Source organism: Maniola hyperantus, chromosome Z (genome assembly GCF_902806685.2).
Source record: "Maniola hyperantus chromosome Z, iAphHyp1.2, whole genome shotgun sequence".
In the NCBI taxonomy this organism is placed as follows: Eukaryota; Metazoa; Arthropoda; class Insecta; order Lepidoptera; family Nymphalidae; genus Maniola; species Maniola hyperantus.
In genome coordinates this window covers 14,368,008-14,388,293 of record NC_048564.1, presented here as the reverse complement: position 1 = coordinate 14,388,293, position 20,286 = coordinate 14,368,008, and the positions used below count along the sequence as shown (strand labels likewise).

General features: G+C 37.6%; 1 protein-coding gene across 1 annotated transcript in view; it reads left to right on the top strand.

Moving 5' to 3' along the window:
* Nucleotides 1-8,878: 8,878 nt before the first annotated feature.
* Nucleotides 8,879-20,286, top strand: part of LOC117995477 (gamma-aminobutyric acid receptor subunit beta-like) — a 70,469-nt gene continuing 59,061 nt past the window's right edge. The window contains exon 1 of the mRNA XM_069508685.1: nt 8,879-9,009. Coding sequence (XP_069364786.1) covers nt 8,903-9,009 — 107 coding nt within the window. The 5' untranslated portion in view covers nt 8,879-8,902. The remainder of the gene's footprint in view (nt 9,010-20,286) is intronic.

Here is a 20,286-nt window from a genome sequence, read left to right as displayed (position 1 = left end):
GACTACCGCTTGGGGATCGAACCCGGTACCTCCCATTTGTAAGACACTTGGGCTCACCACTGCGCCAGGGATGTGTACAAAAACTCGTAATTACTTTGTTTATCTAATTATAAATCCAGTTTCTTGCATGCGGGCCATCCATTATTAGGACCGTGGGGACTGAGTAATCTAAATATATAAAAGGAAAAGGTGACTGACTGACCTATCAACGTACAGCTCAAACTACTGGACGGATCGGGCTAAAATTTGGCATGCAGATAGCTATTATGACGTAGGCATCTGCTAAGAAAAGATTTTTGAAAATTCAATCCCTAAGGGTGTTCACCCGCAAAAGTCCCACAAATTGCTAATGCAATTCTAGTGACGTCAGCACTAGACTGAAGTTTCGAGCTGATGGTAATAAAAATACACATTCTGTGAAAATTACAAGTCTCTACCTATTAGGGTTCACGAGATACAGTCCACTGACATACAAACGGACGGACGAAAGAACATGAAATTTTCACAGAATGTGTATTTTTATGGCTGCTATAACAATAAATACTAAAAATTACAAAATGACCGCCATGAAAATTAAAAAATAAATAAAAAGTGTTATTTCTTGTACGATGGTACGGAACCCTTCGTGTGCAAGCCCGACTCGCACTTGACTGATTTTATATTGCCTTTTGACCTCATTGAAAAATAATCTTCAACGATTTTGCATTAAACTCGTTTTTACATTGATTCCGATTTAATTCTTTGGCAATAGCATTCGTTAGAATTTTCTACCTTGTCTCTTTGTTGTGTAATTTTTTCTTGATTTTATGATTTTTTCTGTAATTTTTTTATACCAATAGATAGCTAACAAAACGTAGAAGTTTTTAAAATAATCCGCAGGATAAGTGTCATAGTAATTTTTACAGAAAATATGCAAGTTATTCAAAGAATTAAATTTAAAAATCGAAAACTTGTACAGTTTTTGGGCTGTAATTTTAAAATGCTTGAAGATTTTTCTTGTTTTATAACTGTTTATTATTAACAAGGATATGTACAACCAAGAAATTAAAAAAAAAATCTGATGAAATACATTGTTCCTTTTTTTTATTAATTTTTAAAGTGGCAAACACCCAAGAAAAAAAAAAATTTTTTTTTACAAAAAAAATAAAAACCGACTGCAATACACAAACACTAAAAATTGAAAAATAATTTAATTTATTACCGAATATATTATGTATACAAGAGTTGATATAGTTCCATAATAATATTTTTTGGTGCCGGTGTCAATTAGCTTCGGCTGCGCGAATCGTCTAGACTTCGAATTATTATGAGACTCCACAATGGCACCTCATTGGCACCGACCCCAAAAAATATTATTATGGAACTATATCAACTCTTGTATACATAATATATTCGGTAATAAATTAAATTATTTTTCAATTTTTAGTGTTTGTGTATCGAAGTCGGTTTTTATTTTTTTTGTAAAAACAATTTATTTCACAATTTTTAGTGGCCCCATGGTATAAAAATATGCTTTGCCTGGTTAAAAATCTACTGTTTACTAAGCTATTACACTGATCGCGAGCAATTTACTCTTATCCGTTGAGGAGTTCCATTATCAATCTTCGAAGATGTTCATCAGATCTTCACCAAATTTAAATGGGACCAACTTTGAAGTATACCCTTTCAAACAAAAAAGAATTTTCAAAATCGGTCCAGGCGTCTTCGAGTAATCGGGGAACATACATAAAAAATAAAAAAAATAAAAAAAGATTCCGACGAATTGAGAACCTCCTCCTTTTTTTGAAGTCGGTTAAAAAATGAATAACTCGAAAACGATACCTACACTTTTGCATAAGCACTTTAGGGGTCGTTTGATAGCTAATGTCCTGTACTATAACCCCTTAACGGGATCGTGTCCTATTTTCCTGTAACCCTGTATAAGTTAATGCTGCAGCCCTACGTTCCACGAGGCAATAAAACGACTCTATCATCCTTTAAAGGCAGCTAACCTTAACCTTTTAAGTTAAGAGGCTATTTAAACTACGTTTGTAGGATTCCGTACCTCAAAAGCAAAAAAACCCTTAAAGGATCACTTCGTTGTCTCTCTGTCCGCCTGTTCGTCTGTCCAACCGTTGTGTCTAACAAGAAAACCTAATCGGTACTTCCCGTTGACTTAGAATCATGAAATTTGTCAGGTAGATAGGTCTTACAGCACAAATAAAGGAAAAAATCCCAAAATCGTAAATTTGTGCTTACATCACAAAAAAAAGTGTTCACGCAAAGGCATCGCCAAGGTCTGCACCCGTACGTAGTTGAAATTCCCCGGATACGTACGAAGCGATATGCCTCCTCATTTCTAATTCGATCCGCTTAGATTTAGAACACCCTTCCAGCATCAGTTTTACCCTACAATTAGAATATGGGTACCTTCAAGTCAAGAGTGAATAGGCACCTTCTAGGCAAGTGCGCTCCATCTTAGGGTGCATCATCACTTGCCACCAGGTCTGATTGCAGCCAAGTGCTACTGTATAAATTTCTCGGGATGCAAGCTATCTCTATACCAAATTTCGTCAAAACCTGTTGAACGAATGGACCGTGAAAGGCTAGCAGATAGGCAGACACACTTTCACATAATATTAGTATGGATATAGATAGTATGGATGATGGCAGGGAACCCTTCGTGTGCGAGTCCGACTCGCACTTTTGACTGATTAAAAAATTAAGACAAGTCTGTAAGGGAATTAATAGGTAAAGTAAAGGTAGGAATATGGTCTTGACAAGCTTTGTGGTAGAAAATGCAAGCGTTGTACTTGAACTTGAGTAATTTTTTAATAGGAGAATAAAGCGCTTAGGAGCATAAAGAAATCAATTATCTTGTCTTACCTTTGTGAATAAAGTAACTATCTTTTTTACGACCTTCCTAACCTATATATATTGTTGTTATATTTTTATAACTCTATAAAAATATACATATATTTTTATAGTGTTTTACCTACACTTAAAGGCAACTTCTAAATACATATCAGAAATTGCAGACTGGCAGGAAATGAACCCGCGTCGCAACGGTGCAACGGATTATTTGCATGGGTATAGATAAAGACCTGGAGAGTGATATAGACTACTTTTTATCCCGGAAAATCAAAGAGTTCCCACGGGATTTTTAAAAAACCTTATTCCACGTGGACAATGACATCAGCTGGTATTATAATAATGCTATGATATCCTACCCATCGTTGAGTAAATAAGTGCGCATCAGGCTTAATGCGTGTTCCTTTATGCTTTATGTCATGTATTGTTTCCTTCTTGAATGCACTAAAGTATCACGTATATAGATTGCTAGGGCATGGTATACTCCAATGGAAAATCACGGTGTATTATGTACGCTACTAAACCTAAAAGTTTCTTTTCTTTTGCAGTATTTTTTCACCCCATAATACTTTGCAGTACACGTGTTGGGAATCTAATATCGCTAGATGGTATTTTTTTTAAAGAATATTAGCCACATGTCAAAATGACTAATATTCCCCTTTCCTCTCAAACTAAGCGTCAAGCTTGTGCTAGAAGTAGGTACGACAATAGTGCAACGGGCGGGGTTTGAACCGTCGACCTTTCGGTTTTCAGTCCACTCCTTTACCGGTTGAGCTATTAAGGGTCAAATTTTTGATAGTGTATACACGACGCAGTGGTCTTATTAGTGGGAGGTCCGGGGTTCGATTCCCGGCAGGGGTTTGAAATTTTTTTATTTCTAAACTTCTTGTCTTGTCTGGTGGGACGCTTCGGCCGTGGCTAGTTACCACCCTACTGGCAAAGCTATGCCGCCGTGATTTAGCGTCCCGGTATGATACCGTGTAGAAACCAAAGGCTTACTAAAAAACTTTCATACCGCTTCCAGGTTATTATTATTATTATTATATTATCCAAAACCACCTTATTAACCATTGAAAGAGCGCAGCGCGCTGTACTTAAAGTAATGACTTTCAAAAAATATAGTTACCCAACACACTTATTATATTCTGAACTAGAGGTGCTTACAGTACGTAAATTATTTATCAAACATGCGATTATTACACAACACCATTCAACCAGTTTCTAGAACAAAACGTAGAATAGATATAGTATACAAAATCCCTCAACTTAAAACAATCTTTGCTCAGAAATTCATAAATTATCTCGGTCCTAAACTAAGTATACAATGCAATATTTTTTTTTTTTTTTTTTTCCTACCATAAAGCACCATTATAAAATGGCAGCTTTATTACTACTACCATCTAGCCTATGGGCTAATAAGTATTATTATTCTAGCTTAAACTTCTACTTATGATTAATTTTTAAATCTAATTTACAGTCCAATAACTGTCCTTAGTTTATTCTAACACGTACTTACAGTTCACTATGTTCTTGTGACCTAGAAAACAATGCAATATGCAGAAAGATAATGCTAAAAGATTTTACAAGTAATAAACTTAAAACGCAATTAATAAAATATCTCAATGCTCTAAATTATAACGAAACTGAGGATCTTCTGATTAAAATAATATGATTGAAACAAACTAGCTAATATAAACAACAAATAATACACATACACACACACACACACACGCACCGCACAAACACACACACATACACACCTTAACACACGCACACACGCACTCGCATACATGCAAACCACTATCACTTGTAATAGACACCGGTATAACATGTCCAACCTTAGCGCACAAAATTAGAAGTTAAATTAAGTTTTTAGAAATGGAGAAGGCAACCCACTGTAATACAGTGTTTACTAGTGCAGGGGTTGCCCATTCATACGTCTACTAGACCTAGGTCTACTTAATTATTACTTGTTTTTTTTATATCTGTATTTTATATGTAATTTAATATGTAATAATATGTAATAGATTGAATAATAATAAATTGAATTAAATTATTATCAGAGTAGCCCTTCGCGATGGCATTGAATAAAGGCTCCGATACCAGGGTGGAACATTAACCACCTGAATGACGCAATGCGGTAAGCGGCACACAAACAAGCGACAAAAGATATCAGTACCTCAGTACCCTTATTATAAATGCGAAAGTTTGTTTGTTTGTTGGTTTATTGGTTTTTTGGTTTGTCCTTCAATGACGGCGCAACGGTGCAACGGATTGACGTGATTTTTTGCATGGGTATAGAATAGATAAAGACCTGGAGAGTGACATATGCTACTTTTTATTCCGGAAAATCAAAGAGTTCCCACGGGATTTTTGACAAATCTAATTCCACGCGAACGAAGTCGCGGGCATCAGTTAGTTATTGTTATAGTATATTAATAATCTCGTTAGTTACCCTCCTATCAATAGCTTCCTCCAATTTAGGAGTACGTGGAGCATTGCGTCCGTATAGACTCTCAAACTTGGTCTCTTGAGGTTTAATCGACTTGATACTTAGCTGTTGCGCTCTGACCGGTCCAGCACGCCGAACTTTAGACGCAAACACAAGGTACTTTAATGAATTAATGAATGAATTACTAATAATACACTTTAATGAATGTAATTTTTTTTTGAATTTTTTTTTATTAAAAAGAATTTTAGCCATGTTATCCATACTTCCATACTAATATTATAAATGCGAAAGTATGTCTGTCTGTCTGTCCGTCTGTCTGTCTGCTAGCCTTTCACGGCCCATCCGTTTAACCGATTTTGACGAAATTTGGTACAGAGGTAGCTTGCATCCCGGAAGGAAAGGACGGAAGGATATAGGCTACTTTTTATCCCGGAAAATCAATGAGTTCCTCTATAATGGTTGGATTGGGTATAAAATTATTATTTTACATTTGATGTATAATTTGATTTAAACTCGAACTCAAATTACTTATTCAGAATAGGTAAAATGTTACGCTTACTGATGGTTGAAATTATTAATTTGTGTGATGACATAGTGGTGATAATTAATACGTACTTCAGACTAAAGCTACGAGGGTTCCAAATGTGCCCAGGTCTGAGGCCCACAGCAAACTAAGCCGGATATTCTTTTTATTATCACCAATTTACAAAATCACTTAAACTTATTAGAACTAACACAAAGCTGTTAAGCAACTTATTCTAAAGCTTTCTTATCATTCAAATAATCCTTTACATTGTAATAGGATTTTTCGATAAGTTTACGTTTTATGAAAACTTTGAACCTGTTGAGAGACATCGCCAATATGTCTTCTGGAAGCTTATTATAACAACGTATAGAATGAATTTAGCCTAGAGCCGGGCATTACAAGTTTATTTTTATTTCTTGATACCTAAAAGCCAATAATTGGGAATTGAATTGAATTGAACATTGTGACAGTCACTTCTTTTTTATATTTGTTTTTATGGACAACAATCAATTTTCAAAAATATATCGATTATGCACTGTCCTAATTTTGATTAAAAACAGATGAGGGTATGTTAATAACACTTACTTAGCTGTTTCTACCTGGCAACGCGTAGAGGGGAAAATAGGCAACCCTTATTTTTCAACTCCTTAGGGTATATTCCCTCAGCCTCGACTCGAAGCTCGACTTTCATAAATAACTAATCAGGAAAATTGATCGAAAACATTTTTTTTATTGTTTAATATTATCCGCACGTGATTTAGCTAGGCAACCTATTCATCATCATCATCATCACTAACCCATAGACGTCCACTGCTGTAGGTCTCCTGTAGGGACTTCCACACGCCACGGTCTTGCGCCGCCTGAATCCAGAGGCTCTCAGCAACTCGTCTGATGTCGTCCGTCCACCTAGTGGGGGGGGGGGTCTTCCAACACTTCGTCTTCCGGTGCGAGGTCGCCATTCCAGCACCCATATTCAGCCTATTCGCGATATATCAATCTATACATTAACCTACCAATAGCTGATGCCCGCGACTTTATCCACGTGAAACTGTGTTTTTGGGAAATCCCGTGGGAACTCTTTGGTTTTCCGGGATAAAAAGTAGCCTATGTCACTCTCCAGGTCTTTATCTATACCCATGCAAAATATCACGTAAATCCGTTGCATCGTTGCGGCGTGATTGAAGGACAAACCAATAAACCAACAAACAAACACCCTTTTGAGTCAATAATAAGGCTACTGATATATTTTCTATCGAGATTAAATAACAGATGAGGGTAGATATTCCTGTGTGCAATAAAGTTTTCTATCTATCTATCTAATTTCGCGACGCTTACGTATATCGACCGGTGAAGATCAGGCACATTATCGGGCTCCATTATGCATTACAAGTAGGGGCCGCGGGCTACAGGAGCGGTACCAGGAACGCCCATCACAACCGAATAATTAATGCTACAGCGGCATCAGCCTGCAATTTGAATGACTTCGCCTAAACTCCGTACACTTGTTTTTGTGTTTGTGTGGCCTGACCACTGACCCTCTATCTTCTCTAGATGCCTATTTTTTGGGTTCCGTACCTCAAAAGACTGGTCCGGGACGTCGAGCGGATTTTTTTCGGGGGTTGCCTGAAAAACAGAGCTCAGGTAGTGTACCCACATACACTACTACAGCATTACGCTGAGGCAATTCCCCTTTTTTGGGACAGTTTTGCGCCACAGACACGCATTCGTGTTTATGCCAGACAAGATTAGTTTTTACTGTGTTATTAATTTATGTGTTTTGTTTAACTGTAAACTGTGCGCTATGGTCCCAAATAAAAGATTATTATTATTATTATTATTATTATTAAAAGGAAAAAAAGGAATCCTTATATACTGTTTCGTTGTCGGGTCGTGACACCGGCTCTGTCTGAAATCCTCCCTGTGTTGGAGACAATACGCAGATAAACTTTCAGCTTTATAAGATAACGAAGATCTGGCTCTCGCTGGTTCTCTCTTTGTAGTAGAGTAGCGGGTTTTTTTACATATTAGCGGTTTTAACGATCCATGGAGTCTCGACGCAAGGTATCATTCTGCAAATCTCGTGAGTTACGGTAATGTATTTTGTATGAATGACATGTCAACTGCTGTGGCGAAATCTTTGAACTCGTTCAAAGCGTAGAAACTAAGCTTCAAGCTTATTTCACACTACGGGATATAATTGTGTGAATATACGGGGTGTATTCACGCAATAACTACTAAATTGATTTGGCTGAAAATTTTAAATGGACATCGTCATCATCATCAACTATAGAAGTCCACTGCTGGACTCTTTGTGAATTTTGATTCCATTTTTTCTTAGTGTAAAAAGTAAAAATGACTTCTCACTCGCTGTTTTAACTTTTTTAGTCAAGTTTCATGTCAAAAGTACCATTTTAGTCATTATTTTAAAGGTGAACAGTATTTTTGACATGACAGTTAACCCATAGAGTTAAAATGGCACGTGAGAAGTCATATTGTACGGACTAATTACCCCACTAACGGCGCTGTCACCTAACAGCTAAGTTGGTGGCATTGTAACTACACCACATTAAAGCAAGAGTGAGGAAACTCTCGGTTTTGTTCCTGAATCTTCATCTGTCAAATATTAGGCTAGGAGTGACGTAGAATTAAGGATGTAGGAAGTAATAATTATTTCGGTATTAGTACTTATTATTTCTGTTCGTGAAATCAAAGAGACCTAGTTAGTCGTTTCATAGCCTACCTAGCGTCACATGGAGGTAACATTTGACGCCTGCCAGGCAGGTGAAGCCCCGACGCTTTGTTACAAGTTTCCTAACTGTCGTGAACTGTGACCAGAACCCCTCGTATGGTATCGGTGTTAATAAAACATGAGCGGTGGCGAAAAGTCGCAGTGAAGATGAAGAGTTTAGTGTTTGTCGCTCGATAAGAGTTGAGAATCTGAGCGTCAGCGGAGGAAGGAATGGCCGGGCTGCGGTCGATAGGTTCAGACGCAAGCGCGAGTTTCATGCTGATACCGACGGCTTTGAGAATACGTTAGTCTCGCAAGCGGCTCAATCGCGGCCGCCTGCGTCCGCATGGGCGCCGCTCGCAACATGCACGTCAAGCGTCCGCGCGCGGTCCGTAACGTAGCGCTCGTGATCGCGCTCGCTTTGGCCTGGTTGCCTCACGCTGACCACGCTGCGTGAGTACTATTACAATAATATCTCTTAAAATGCCTTGTTTTTAAGTCAAAACTGTACTTTTTTACGCGCTGTTTCAACTTGGAAACGGAGTTTAAAACTTTTTAAACTTCGATAATCGTGCGACCGCATGGGAGTCATGACGTGGGACGAGTGTTATATTGTATTGTATAACTGATGTACAGTGTTGCGGGAATTTTTAATCGCTAATCGGTATTTCTAAACTCGTACTAGGAGGTTTCGTGATTTCTTTCGCGTAAAAAAATTGCTGTTTAAGTATTAAAAAGTTTACATTGAGGTTGTTAGCTTCATATCATTTAAAAAATAATTGTTATTATTGTAAAAAAAAACTTAAATATTTAGTAAGTATATTTACGAAATTTAATACTCAGCTATTTCATACAATATTTATTTCTTTTTCAAAATGGATTTTCGACGGATGACGGATGAACAAATGCAGGCAAAAACGGGTAAACTAGTGTGTTATTCTTATTATGCGTTTATAGTATTTTTCTCCCTTGAAGAGCATATTGTAATGATTTAAAAAAAAATCTCATCCCATTTTTGGGCTATGACGTACGATTCTACTGTTCTTAAAAACGTTAAGAATAGATCAATGATCCCCGAATATGGCAGCGCCATCGCTACGGCGAACGAAAATGTAATATTTTAAACGCTTCAGCTTTTGTTTTGTATGTGGTTTCATAATTTTATTTAAACTGGAGTGCAAAGTTTAAAATATCATTGACTTGATAATAGGATTATTTTCGTTCACCGTGAAAATATGTTTCGCCATTTCGTTCGCATAATTTTCCAGGAAGCCATACGTGGCATACCGTAGTTTTCACAGATGAGAATTCTCTAATATGTGGTAGTTTTCGTAGTGTCTAAAATAATTCACAACCGCTTGTACAGATTTCGGAGGTAAAATTAATTTATTTCAATGGAATTATACGATCTCAATGTAAATGCCAATTTGGTATGAGGCCCAGTATGTGAAGAGGTCATAATAATAATAATAAGATATTATTTTTTGTTGTTTGTTTTTTTTATTTTTTTTTTCTGTAAATATTGAAATGAGATATTTGAATAAGATTTATAAATAAGATATACGAGTAAGAGCATCTAATAAGAGTTATTAGATGCCTCGCTGCGGTGGTCTCGATGAGGTTTAAGATTAATTAATTTAATTTATTTTAGTTTTAATTTAATGTTGTTTTTTTAGACTTAAGTTTATTTAATAGAATAATTATTGTAAAAAATGTGTTCATGATATTAAATAATTAATTCAGTAATAAGATATCGAAGTAAAAAACAGTGTTAAATTTTTTTTAAATTCTAGTGGAATCACCGATTCTAAGAAAGATCCATACTCATATAGCCCGTACAAAATGACTCCTCACGCGCTATTTTTACTCTGTGGGTCAACTGCGTCAAAAGTACGCTTCACCTTTATAATAAAGACTAAAATCGTACTTTTGACATGAAATTTGACACAAAAACTTAAAATGGCACATGAGGAGTGTACGCGTATTTTACGCGTTGTATTTGAATACTAGTATATAATATTAGGTAGTATAGATACATTTTCTAAGTTACACACTGAAATCACAATATAATATTATGATGAGGAAATAATACTCGCTGAGAGATTAAATCTGACAGTTGGTATGGTAGGTAGTTGTTCTGTCTGGAGGCATAATAAACCGGAATTGAATTGCTCGTAGCCATCTCGTAGCACAGATGATGTTATCACATTGCTATGATGCTCATCCATTCTAATATTATAAATGCGAAAGTGTTCTGTCTGTCTCCTAGCTTTTCACATAAAGTCTGACTGATTTTAACAAAATTTGGTACAGAGTTAGCTTACATCCCGGAGAAGGACATAGGCCTCTTTTTGTCGGGATTACGGGATTTAAAAAATCTCATCATCTAGTATCATAATATTTCGAACATAGGTACTTTTTCTGGCCTTTTCCCGAGTAACTTTAAACATGCCTGCTGCCTTTAGTTCAATAAGGTTTGTATGTCAATAACGATAAATAGTCTTTGTTAAACCAAACATTAATCTTTTCCATATTTCCCTGCCGGGAATCGAACTCGCAATCTCCCGCTGATAAGACCACAGCCGCTCACCACTGCGCCAGGGAGGTCGTCAAAAACCACTACCCATATTAAAATGCGAAAGTGTGTTTGTTTGTTGGTTTGTTAGTTTATTGGTTTGTTGGTTTGTTTGTTTGTTTGTTGGTTTGTTGTCCTTCAATCACGTCGCAACGGATCGACGTGATTTTTGGCATAGCTATAGTTTAAGACCAGGATAGTGACATGGGCTACTTTTTATCCCGGAAAATCAAAGAGTTGCCACGGGATTTTTAAAAAACCTAATTACACGCGGATGAAGTTGCGGGCATCAACTAGTAATATATATTTATTTAGACACAAGTTAGAGCCTCTAGAGTTAAAATAGAGCATCGATAGCTCAACGGTTAAAGAAGCGGACTGAAAACCGAAAGGTCGCCGGTTCAAATCCCACCCGTTGCACTATTGTCGTACCTACTCCTAGCACAAGCTTTACGCTTAATTGGAGGGGAAAGGGGAATATTAGTCAGCAATTAACTTGGCTAATATTCTTTAAAAAAAAGTTAGCCCTTGACTGCAATCTCACCTGGTAAGTGGTGATAGTCTTAAGATGGAAGCGGGCTCATTCGGAAGGGGTATGGCAGTTTTTATTAAACCCATACCCCTCTGGTTTCTACACGGCATCGTACCGGAACGTTAAACGCTTGGCGGCACGGCTTTCCCGGTAGGGTGACGGCCAAAACCTTCTATCAGACCAGACCAAAGCAAATTTTAGTAATTCATCATCATCATCATCATCATCATCATCATCAGCCTGTGGACGTCCACTGTTGGACATAGGCCTTCCCTAAAGAGCGCCACCACAACCGGTCCGCAGCCTTCCTTTTAGAAATTATAAATTCCAAACTTTCCCTGCCGGGAATCGAACTCACGACCTCCCACTGATAAGACCACAGCGCTCACCACTGTGCCAGGGAGGTCGTCAAAAACCACTACCTACCCACGTTTTCGTTGGCACGACACATTGTAGACATTGTGGCTAATTCCGTTGTACACAATCTCTAAACTGAACTAAAATGATACGTCTAAATCTATTGCTATCCCTTTCATAATATTGCTTGCAGAAAAGGATAGCACTAGATGTAGACCTGTTAATTTAGTTTAGGTTTAGAGATTGTGTGAAAGCGAATCGGCCCCACTGTTTGTTGGATTAGCTTTTAAGGAATGTTTTTTTTGTAAATGTTTGTGTTTATCGTGCGTTGGATCAACCAATAAATGATTTTCTATTCTATTCTATATTGAAAATGCGAAAGTGTGTTTGTTTGTTGGTTTGTTTGTTTGTTGGTTTGTCCTTCAATCGCCTCGCAACGGAGCTACGGATCGACTTGAATTTTTGCATAGCTGTAGTTTAAGACCAGGAAAGTAACATGGGCTACTTTTTATTCCGGAAAATCGAAGAACTCCCACGGGATTTTTAAAAACCTAAATCCGTATTCGTACGCGTACGAAGTCGCGGGCATTAGTTAGTAAATATATACAATCAACATACCAGAAACCTTCAAAGCTAGTAAAAGCGTCATAATTATCTTCTGCTTGCGGTATACAGAAATCCTTTGTTGGTTTGAGTTGCGCTACTCTTTTATGACATGGCTCGTTGGGCTCGTTGCTCCCGAAAGAGTTCTCAAATTTGCCATTGCATGAATATAAAATTATAAAAAACCAGCCAAGTGCGAGTCAGGCTCGCGCAACGAGGGTTCCGTACTACAGTCTTATTTTTTAGACATTTTGCACGATAGTTCAAAAACTATGATGCATAAAAATAAATAAAAATCCGTTTTAAAATGCACAGGTGTGGACTTTTTATACGATACCCACTTGATATAGTTATCTTACTTCGAAATTTGAAAATACTAATTATTAGTTCATGACCAGTTTTTTTTTTGTGTGATGTAACCACAAATTCACGTTTTTCAGATTTTTCCCCAAATGTCTGCTACAAGACCTACCTACCTTCCTAATTTCTAGGTCATTGATTCTAGGTCAACGGGAAGTACCCTGTAGGGTTCTTGACAGACCGACAGACAGACAGACAGACAGACAACAAAGTGATCCTATAAGGGTTCCGTTTTTTCTTTTGACGTACGGATCCCTAAAAATGTATAGTCTATAAAAAAATACTCCTCACGTGCCATTGACATGACAGTGTTGGGAAGGTGGAGAACAGATGGGTTAGATGTGGGGGGATCTGGGGGTAGATGAGTAGGGAGGTGGTAGGAGATGGTGGAAGGTAGGGGCAGAGTTGGGGTAGATGTGGGGGGAGAAGGGGGGATGGGGCAGATGAGAGAGAGGACGGGGGGAATGAGGAGAGGTAAGGGAAGTGGGGGAGGTGGGGGAGATGGGGTAGACAAGAGGGGAGGTGGGGGAGATGGGGTTAGGGAGAGTGGGGAGATGGGGATAGGGAGGTGGGGGAGATGGGATAGGGAGGTGGGTAGAGATGGTAGATATAGGGGAATAGTGGAAAAATACCACAAAATCTTTGTTTTAATTATGTTAAGTATGTTACGCAATAGGACATAAGTAAGGCACATTAATATATTTTATGCTCTACCATAACCTGACTATAGATTTTGGAAAACATAGTACGTATTTATTACATGTACCAAAAGTAAGGCGCCATTACCAATAATAACCAGTAAACTTCATACTTCCACTACATCCACCCTATCTCCCTCATTTGCCGTCTACCTTCAGCTAACTCCCTCCACCTCCTTATCTCCCCCCCGCCACCTCATATCTCTCCGCCTCCCCCCTCCTCTACCTTTACCTCCCTCTCGTCTACCCCAACTCCCCCACCTCCACTGACCTCTCCCGAACGAAAAATCTACCTCTCTAATTAAAAATTACCACCTTTAAGGGGATATTTTCCAAACTATCTTACACAGGTTTTTATTGTTTAAAACATTAACATAGTGGTAGGTATAATATTATCTTGTATGATGGTGCGGAACCATTCATGTGCGAGTACGACTCGCACTTGAACGGATTTTATTCAGCGATATTTGAATACGGATAAGGTATTTTGAAATCCACTCTATAGTCACTCATCATTTATTCAGGAATACTCATCGGAATATCGTAGTATCAATTCGTAGTATCGCTATTGATACACAGATACATACACATCGTTGTTGTATGACTGTTATTCAAGCGGATGTTCGCATATAAATAAGGAATTATGAAATCCACTTAATAATCTAAATATAATAGGAAAAGGCGACTGACTGACTGACTGGCTGCCTGACTGATCTATCAACGCACAGCTCAAACTACTGGACGGACCGGACTGAAATTTGGCATACAGATAGCTATTATTATGTAGATCCACTAAGAAAGGATTTTTGAAAATTCAACCCCTAAGGGGGTGAAATAAGGGTTTAGTCCATGCGGATTAAGTCGCGAGCATTATGCTAGTCACTGTTTATAAATTCAACCGGACAACATTCGAAGGACGAGGCGAAGTCGAGTACTCAGAAAGTGATTTTAAAAGAACGTGGTGCTAGCCGAGTCCTTTTAAACTAAACAAGACTGTTAATTGCTACGAGTATTTCGGCGAAGACTTTTTGTCTCACTTGTGAGGAAACAATTTAATTCGAGAAAATAGTTATAGTACCCGACAGGTCGAGATGTCCATCGGAGAGGGAACGCCCCGCACACCCGCACATCCCCCGCGCTAAACCGGTGCGGGTGAGCACGGGTGACATGAAGGTGTGCGGATTGTCCCCCCACCTCATTCCCCGATTGCCATCTTGATCTGTCGCGAACTATACATTATTGTACAAGCCGGAAATAAAGTACTTTACAAACGAGTTATATTCGCAGGACGAGGCGACCCTAAGTACTTGGAAAGTGATTTTAAAAGAACGAGGTGCCAGCCGAGTCCTTTTAAATTAAACAAGGCTGTTAATTGCTACGAGTATTTCGGCTGAGACTTTTTCTCTAACTTGCGAGGAAACAATTGAATTCAAGAAAATAGAAAGAAAAAAAATACAGGCCATTGATCATAATGAATCTTTTGAAACACGCGCAACTTTTTGAAATGAACACTTTTGTCGAGTTGATGGGTAACTTTATTGGCGTGGCAGCTTCTTTGGTTTTCCGCGATAAAAACCTACTAGGCTTTTCACTATAGGTACCTACTCATGCAAAAAATAAATGGTTCCATCCACGTTGGTAACCAATATTTCGTAAAAAGCTACGAAATAAGATTTATACTTCGTATTTTTGGAACTGGTTAATAATCAACAATATTATATTAAGGTTCGTAACGGAATAAAGATTAAAATAACGTCGTTTCGTAGTAACCAGTTACAAAAGTCATTAATCTTATTTTCTGTTACAAACCCGCATAAAATAATATGTAACAGGTAAGGTACCCAGATGAAATTTTCTAAGCAGAAGAATAATATGACCAGTTACGAAAAGACGAAGTATACATCTTATTTCGTAGCTGGTTACGAAACATTGGTTACAAACGTGGACGGAACCGTGCGTCAACCCGTAGCTCTGTCGCAGCGTGATACTAACAAACCTACAATATAACAAATCATCATCATCATCATCAACCAATAGACGTCCACTGCTGGACATAGGACTTCCAGATGATCCAGCGGCTCCCTGCGACTCGTCTGATGTCGTCCGTCCACCTAGTGGGGGGTCTTCCAACGCTGCGTCTTCCGGTGCGAGGTCGCCATTCCAGCACCTTAGGACCCCAACGTCTATATAAGTAATACACCTGCATTTATAATAATATAGGTAGCGATGTACTGAAGTGATTCAACCGGAAAGAATCTCGTAATAAAAATAGCTACTTTTATTTATTCAGTTACACACTAAGGAAATATTCTATGAATGTAGCATTTAAATCATAATATTGTAGTGGGAAGCGGGTGAATGTTGGGGGTGTAGATAGGGGGTTGACAAACCTTGCAGTCAAGCATTTCGAGGCGATCTAGACTTCAAGTTGGAATCCCGAACTTTAGTCATATTTCGCCAGTTTGGTTTCGAGTGGGAGATAACATAAATATGCGGATTTAATTTGGCAACATTGAAATATAGGTACAGAAACAGTTCCGAATCAATGACGACTACATCATGGGCTTTCCCACTCAAGCCAGTAATGAGAAAACAGACAAAAATGACAATAAACATTAAATAATAATTCTATTATATTGTACTAGCTTATGCCCGCGACTTCGTCCGCGTGGACTACACAAATTTTAACTATGAGAATTTAACATATGAGTTTAATAAATTATGTTATACTGCTAATTGCAAAAATATTAACTACAAAACTTCTTTATAGACACTTCAAAACTGACAGAGTTTCATACAAACTTCAAACCCCTATTTTACCCCTTTAGGGGTTGAATTTTGAAAAATCCTTTCTTAGCGGACGCCTACGTTATAATAGCTATCTGCATGCCGAATTTCAGCCTGATCCGTCCAGTAGTTTGAGCTGTGCGTTGATAGATCAGTCAGTCAGTCAGTCAGTCAGTCACCTTTTTCTTTTATATATATAGATTATTATAAAAAATGAATTGTACCTATGTGTTATTACGAGGTTTATACGGGAGTTAGCGCACACGTGTCACAAGAGCGTTTGCTACAAAAAAGTATTGTACTACAGTGAAGCAGCAATGTAGGACCAACCAATGTCGAATGAGCTCGGTGGCTATCATTCAGTGTTATACACTGAGTTAGCAAATTACCTCGCTGATCAGAGTAATTTAGACATATTACCGAATTACCAAATTACTTACTTGGCATCTAACCCACGACCACGGAGAAAAGATTTCTCTAGTCCGTGCCCACGACCAAGTACATATATTTAAGGCAGTATAAGTACCATTGACTAAGTAAACTTAACAATGAATTTATTGGCAATTGTGTACGTTTTTATATTAAGATCCCTGAAGACACTGAGGATGTCTCGCAAATACTTAGTTCAAAGTTTTTATGAAACGTTAACTTATTGGAAAATCCTATTATACTTAATATAAAGGCAGAGGTAAAGAACTACTTAAATGACAAGAAAGCTGGGGAACAAGTTGTTCAGCTTGGATGGTTCTTGGAAGTTTTAAGTGATATTGTGAAAAGGTGACATTAAAAAGTATTATCTGACTGACTTTTGTCGGTTTCTTCCCACTATACCAGGATGCGTTTAAAATACACTGAGATATGTTTTTGTTGACATTATTGTTATTATCTATATACATATATAAAATTCAAAGTCCTGACTGACTGACATATATATCAACGCATAGCCTAAACCGCTGGTCCTAAAGACATGAAATTTGGAGGGTATATTCTTTGTAAAGAGTAGGTATCCACTAAGAAAGGATTTTTCGAAATTCCACCCCTAAGTGGGTTAAATGGGGGATGGAAATCGTATGAAAGTCCGTCATTTTTCAAGTTATTTGAATGAAAATTGGTATTTGGGTTTTCGGTTACAAATGAAGAAATACGTGTTTCAGGATTTTTGGATTCGCCCATAAGGGTGTTGTCATTAATTATTGATATTATTAACTTGAAATTTGGAAAGTAGGTTTTTTCTTGAGGTGTCAGCTAAGAAAAAAAACGCCATTTGTTTCCTGTAGGCCACGCGGGCGAAGCCGCGAGCAGAAACTAGTCACTTATAAAAGGGTAATTATTTTGTCGGCGCAGCGACTACTAACATCTCCCCTCTCACCCTGTCCCTTGTCAGCAGGTCTGATTGCTGCCCAGCGCTAGTCTATAAATTAAAAAAAAAACTTTACACGGCACGTCACCGTGCCGTGACCGTATCCATGTGAAAAGGGCCTAAGGGTTATATTATGCTCGATGTCTACCGTATAATATAAAGGCCGTGCATCGTACAAAACATTTTACATCTATGTGTGATTATATAAGCCGTGACCTTGCGTCAGCTCCCGTGATAAATGACGGTATGACGTCACTGGTATCCGAAGGTATAGAATAGCTCATCAGAACAAAATGGAAACACGCGGGCTGACTGGAGAGTACGAGAGAAAATGTTAATTTTATTTATTTAATCTGCTAGTGTGAACGAGACAGAGCGTTAGTCTACTCACACAGCATGGCTGCCTAGTACATAGGTACTTCGAAAAAAAGTACTTGACCAAAAAAAGGTCGGCTAAGTGCAAGTCGGACTCGCGCACTAAGGGTTCCGTACCATCTAAATATATAAAAGGAAAAGGTGACTGACTGACTGACTGGCTGATCTATCAACACACAGCTCAAACTTCTGGACGGATCGGGCTGAAATTTGGTATGCAGATAACTGTTATGACGTAGGCATCCGCTAAGAAAAAAATAAATAAAAAATAATAATCTTAGAATAACACCACAATAGTTAAGGTCATATCAATATCAATGAGTCAGTCATATCAATCATAAATTATTAAATATAAACATTTTATCCGCCTCTTTAAAATTAAAAAAAGTCACTTAATGGGTGTTGTTATTATCACAACTTACTCCGTTATTCCATTTCTATTTCAAAGAGCATCACGGGGGATTTAATCGCATGCCATTTAAACCGTACGAGTGTTGAGTCTCATGTCACGCTGTGTTTAGTGATTAGTCTTCAGTCGAGCGACTCTATTCAGAGGTGCGAGGAAGCGGGTCGATACTGGTACTGATTCTGAGCACATCCAAATTTTAGAGTATTCGCATCCTCTTCTTACTTATGTAATATGAAAAGGACAGACGCAGTTTGACAATTTAATTTTTAGATGGTACAACCCGTGATTTTAGCGCACAGTCACGAGCCTATACTGTTTAAATTTGTAGCGTGCACTAAAATTTAGAGTCTTTAAATGTAAAGTTCATGTTCTGTTCCTTTTTAGCATTGTTAAAAAGAAAAGGATGCAGATACTCTAAATTTAGTTTCGAGAAAGACAACGGAATCGGTGTCAATGTTAGCGCCCGCCTGCTGCAGACCTAAATGCGGGGATCATACGTCGTTACCATGCAGTCAGTAAGTACCCTTATTATAAATGTGAAAATGTGTATGTTTGTTGGTTTGCTGGTTTGTTGGTTTGTCCTTCAATCCCGTCGCAACGGTGCATTTTGGCATTGGCATTTGAACGTGAACAAGAACTGTACTCTACCGCATAGTAGAGCAAGATCTCTTGATGTAAGATCTCTTGGAAGTACCACCAGACCTTACTTATTTTCTAAGAAACAATATAATCTCTATTTAGAGATAAGCATTTCCAATGTAACTTACAACCGTAGCAGAGTCGCTTAATCGTTACTTAAGTTTAGTTAAAACGAGACAGAGCCATCTATATCTCTCACATAAATCTGTCTCGATTTAACTCAATCTTAAGTAACGATTAGCGCGACTCTGAGTACGGCTGTTAATTCATTACTACTATGTATTTACAATTTTGGTACATGAAAAATAAAAATAAATAAATGAAACGCACGTTTAAATGCCAATATAACAAAAAACCGGCCAAGGGCGAGTCAGACTCGCTCACTGAGGGTTCCGTACTACAATCGTATTTTATTGACGTTTTACACGATATATCAAAAACTGTTATGCCTAAAATTAGATAAAAATCTGTTTTAGAATGTACAAGTAAAGGCCTTTCATTATAATACCCCACTTGGTATAGTAATCTTACTTTGAAAGTTGAAAATAGCAATATTTGTTCATTTTATTTATTTTTATTTATTTTTATTTTGTTTATTTGAAAGTAATCAACAGCGTAAATACATAATTATTATTTAAATTTAAATCTAGGTATAACAGAAGGCCAAAAGAGATTACTTAAAATTATAATTAAACTATTTTAACAGAATAGAGTTAGAATAAATGTAGGTATATACAATAATAAAATAAAATTACAACAGTGTGTGTATGATTGTATGTGTGTGTGTATGCGTGTGTGAGTGTGTGCTTATGAGTATGTGTGAGCGTGTGTGCATGTGTGTGTGTGTGTAAATGGGAGTGTATGATTGCATGCATATTTAGATGTTAGCTACTTTTTTTTTTTGTTTTACGATGATAGTTTCTTAATTCCTTTTTAAATTTATTGTTTGATAGGTAAAATAAGTCAAACTCAGCGAACTGATTGTTATAAGTACGTACCAAGCGTGGAATTATAGAATTTCGCGCATAATTTGAG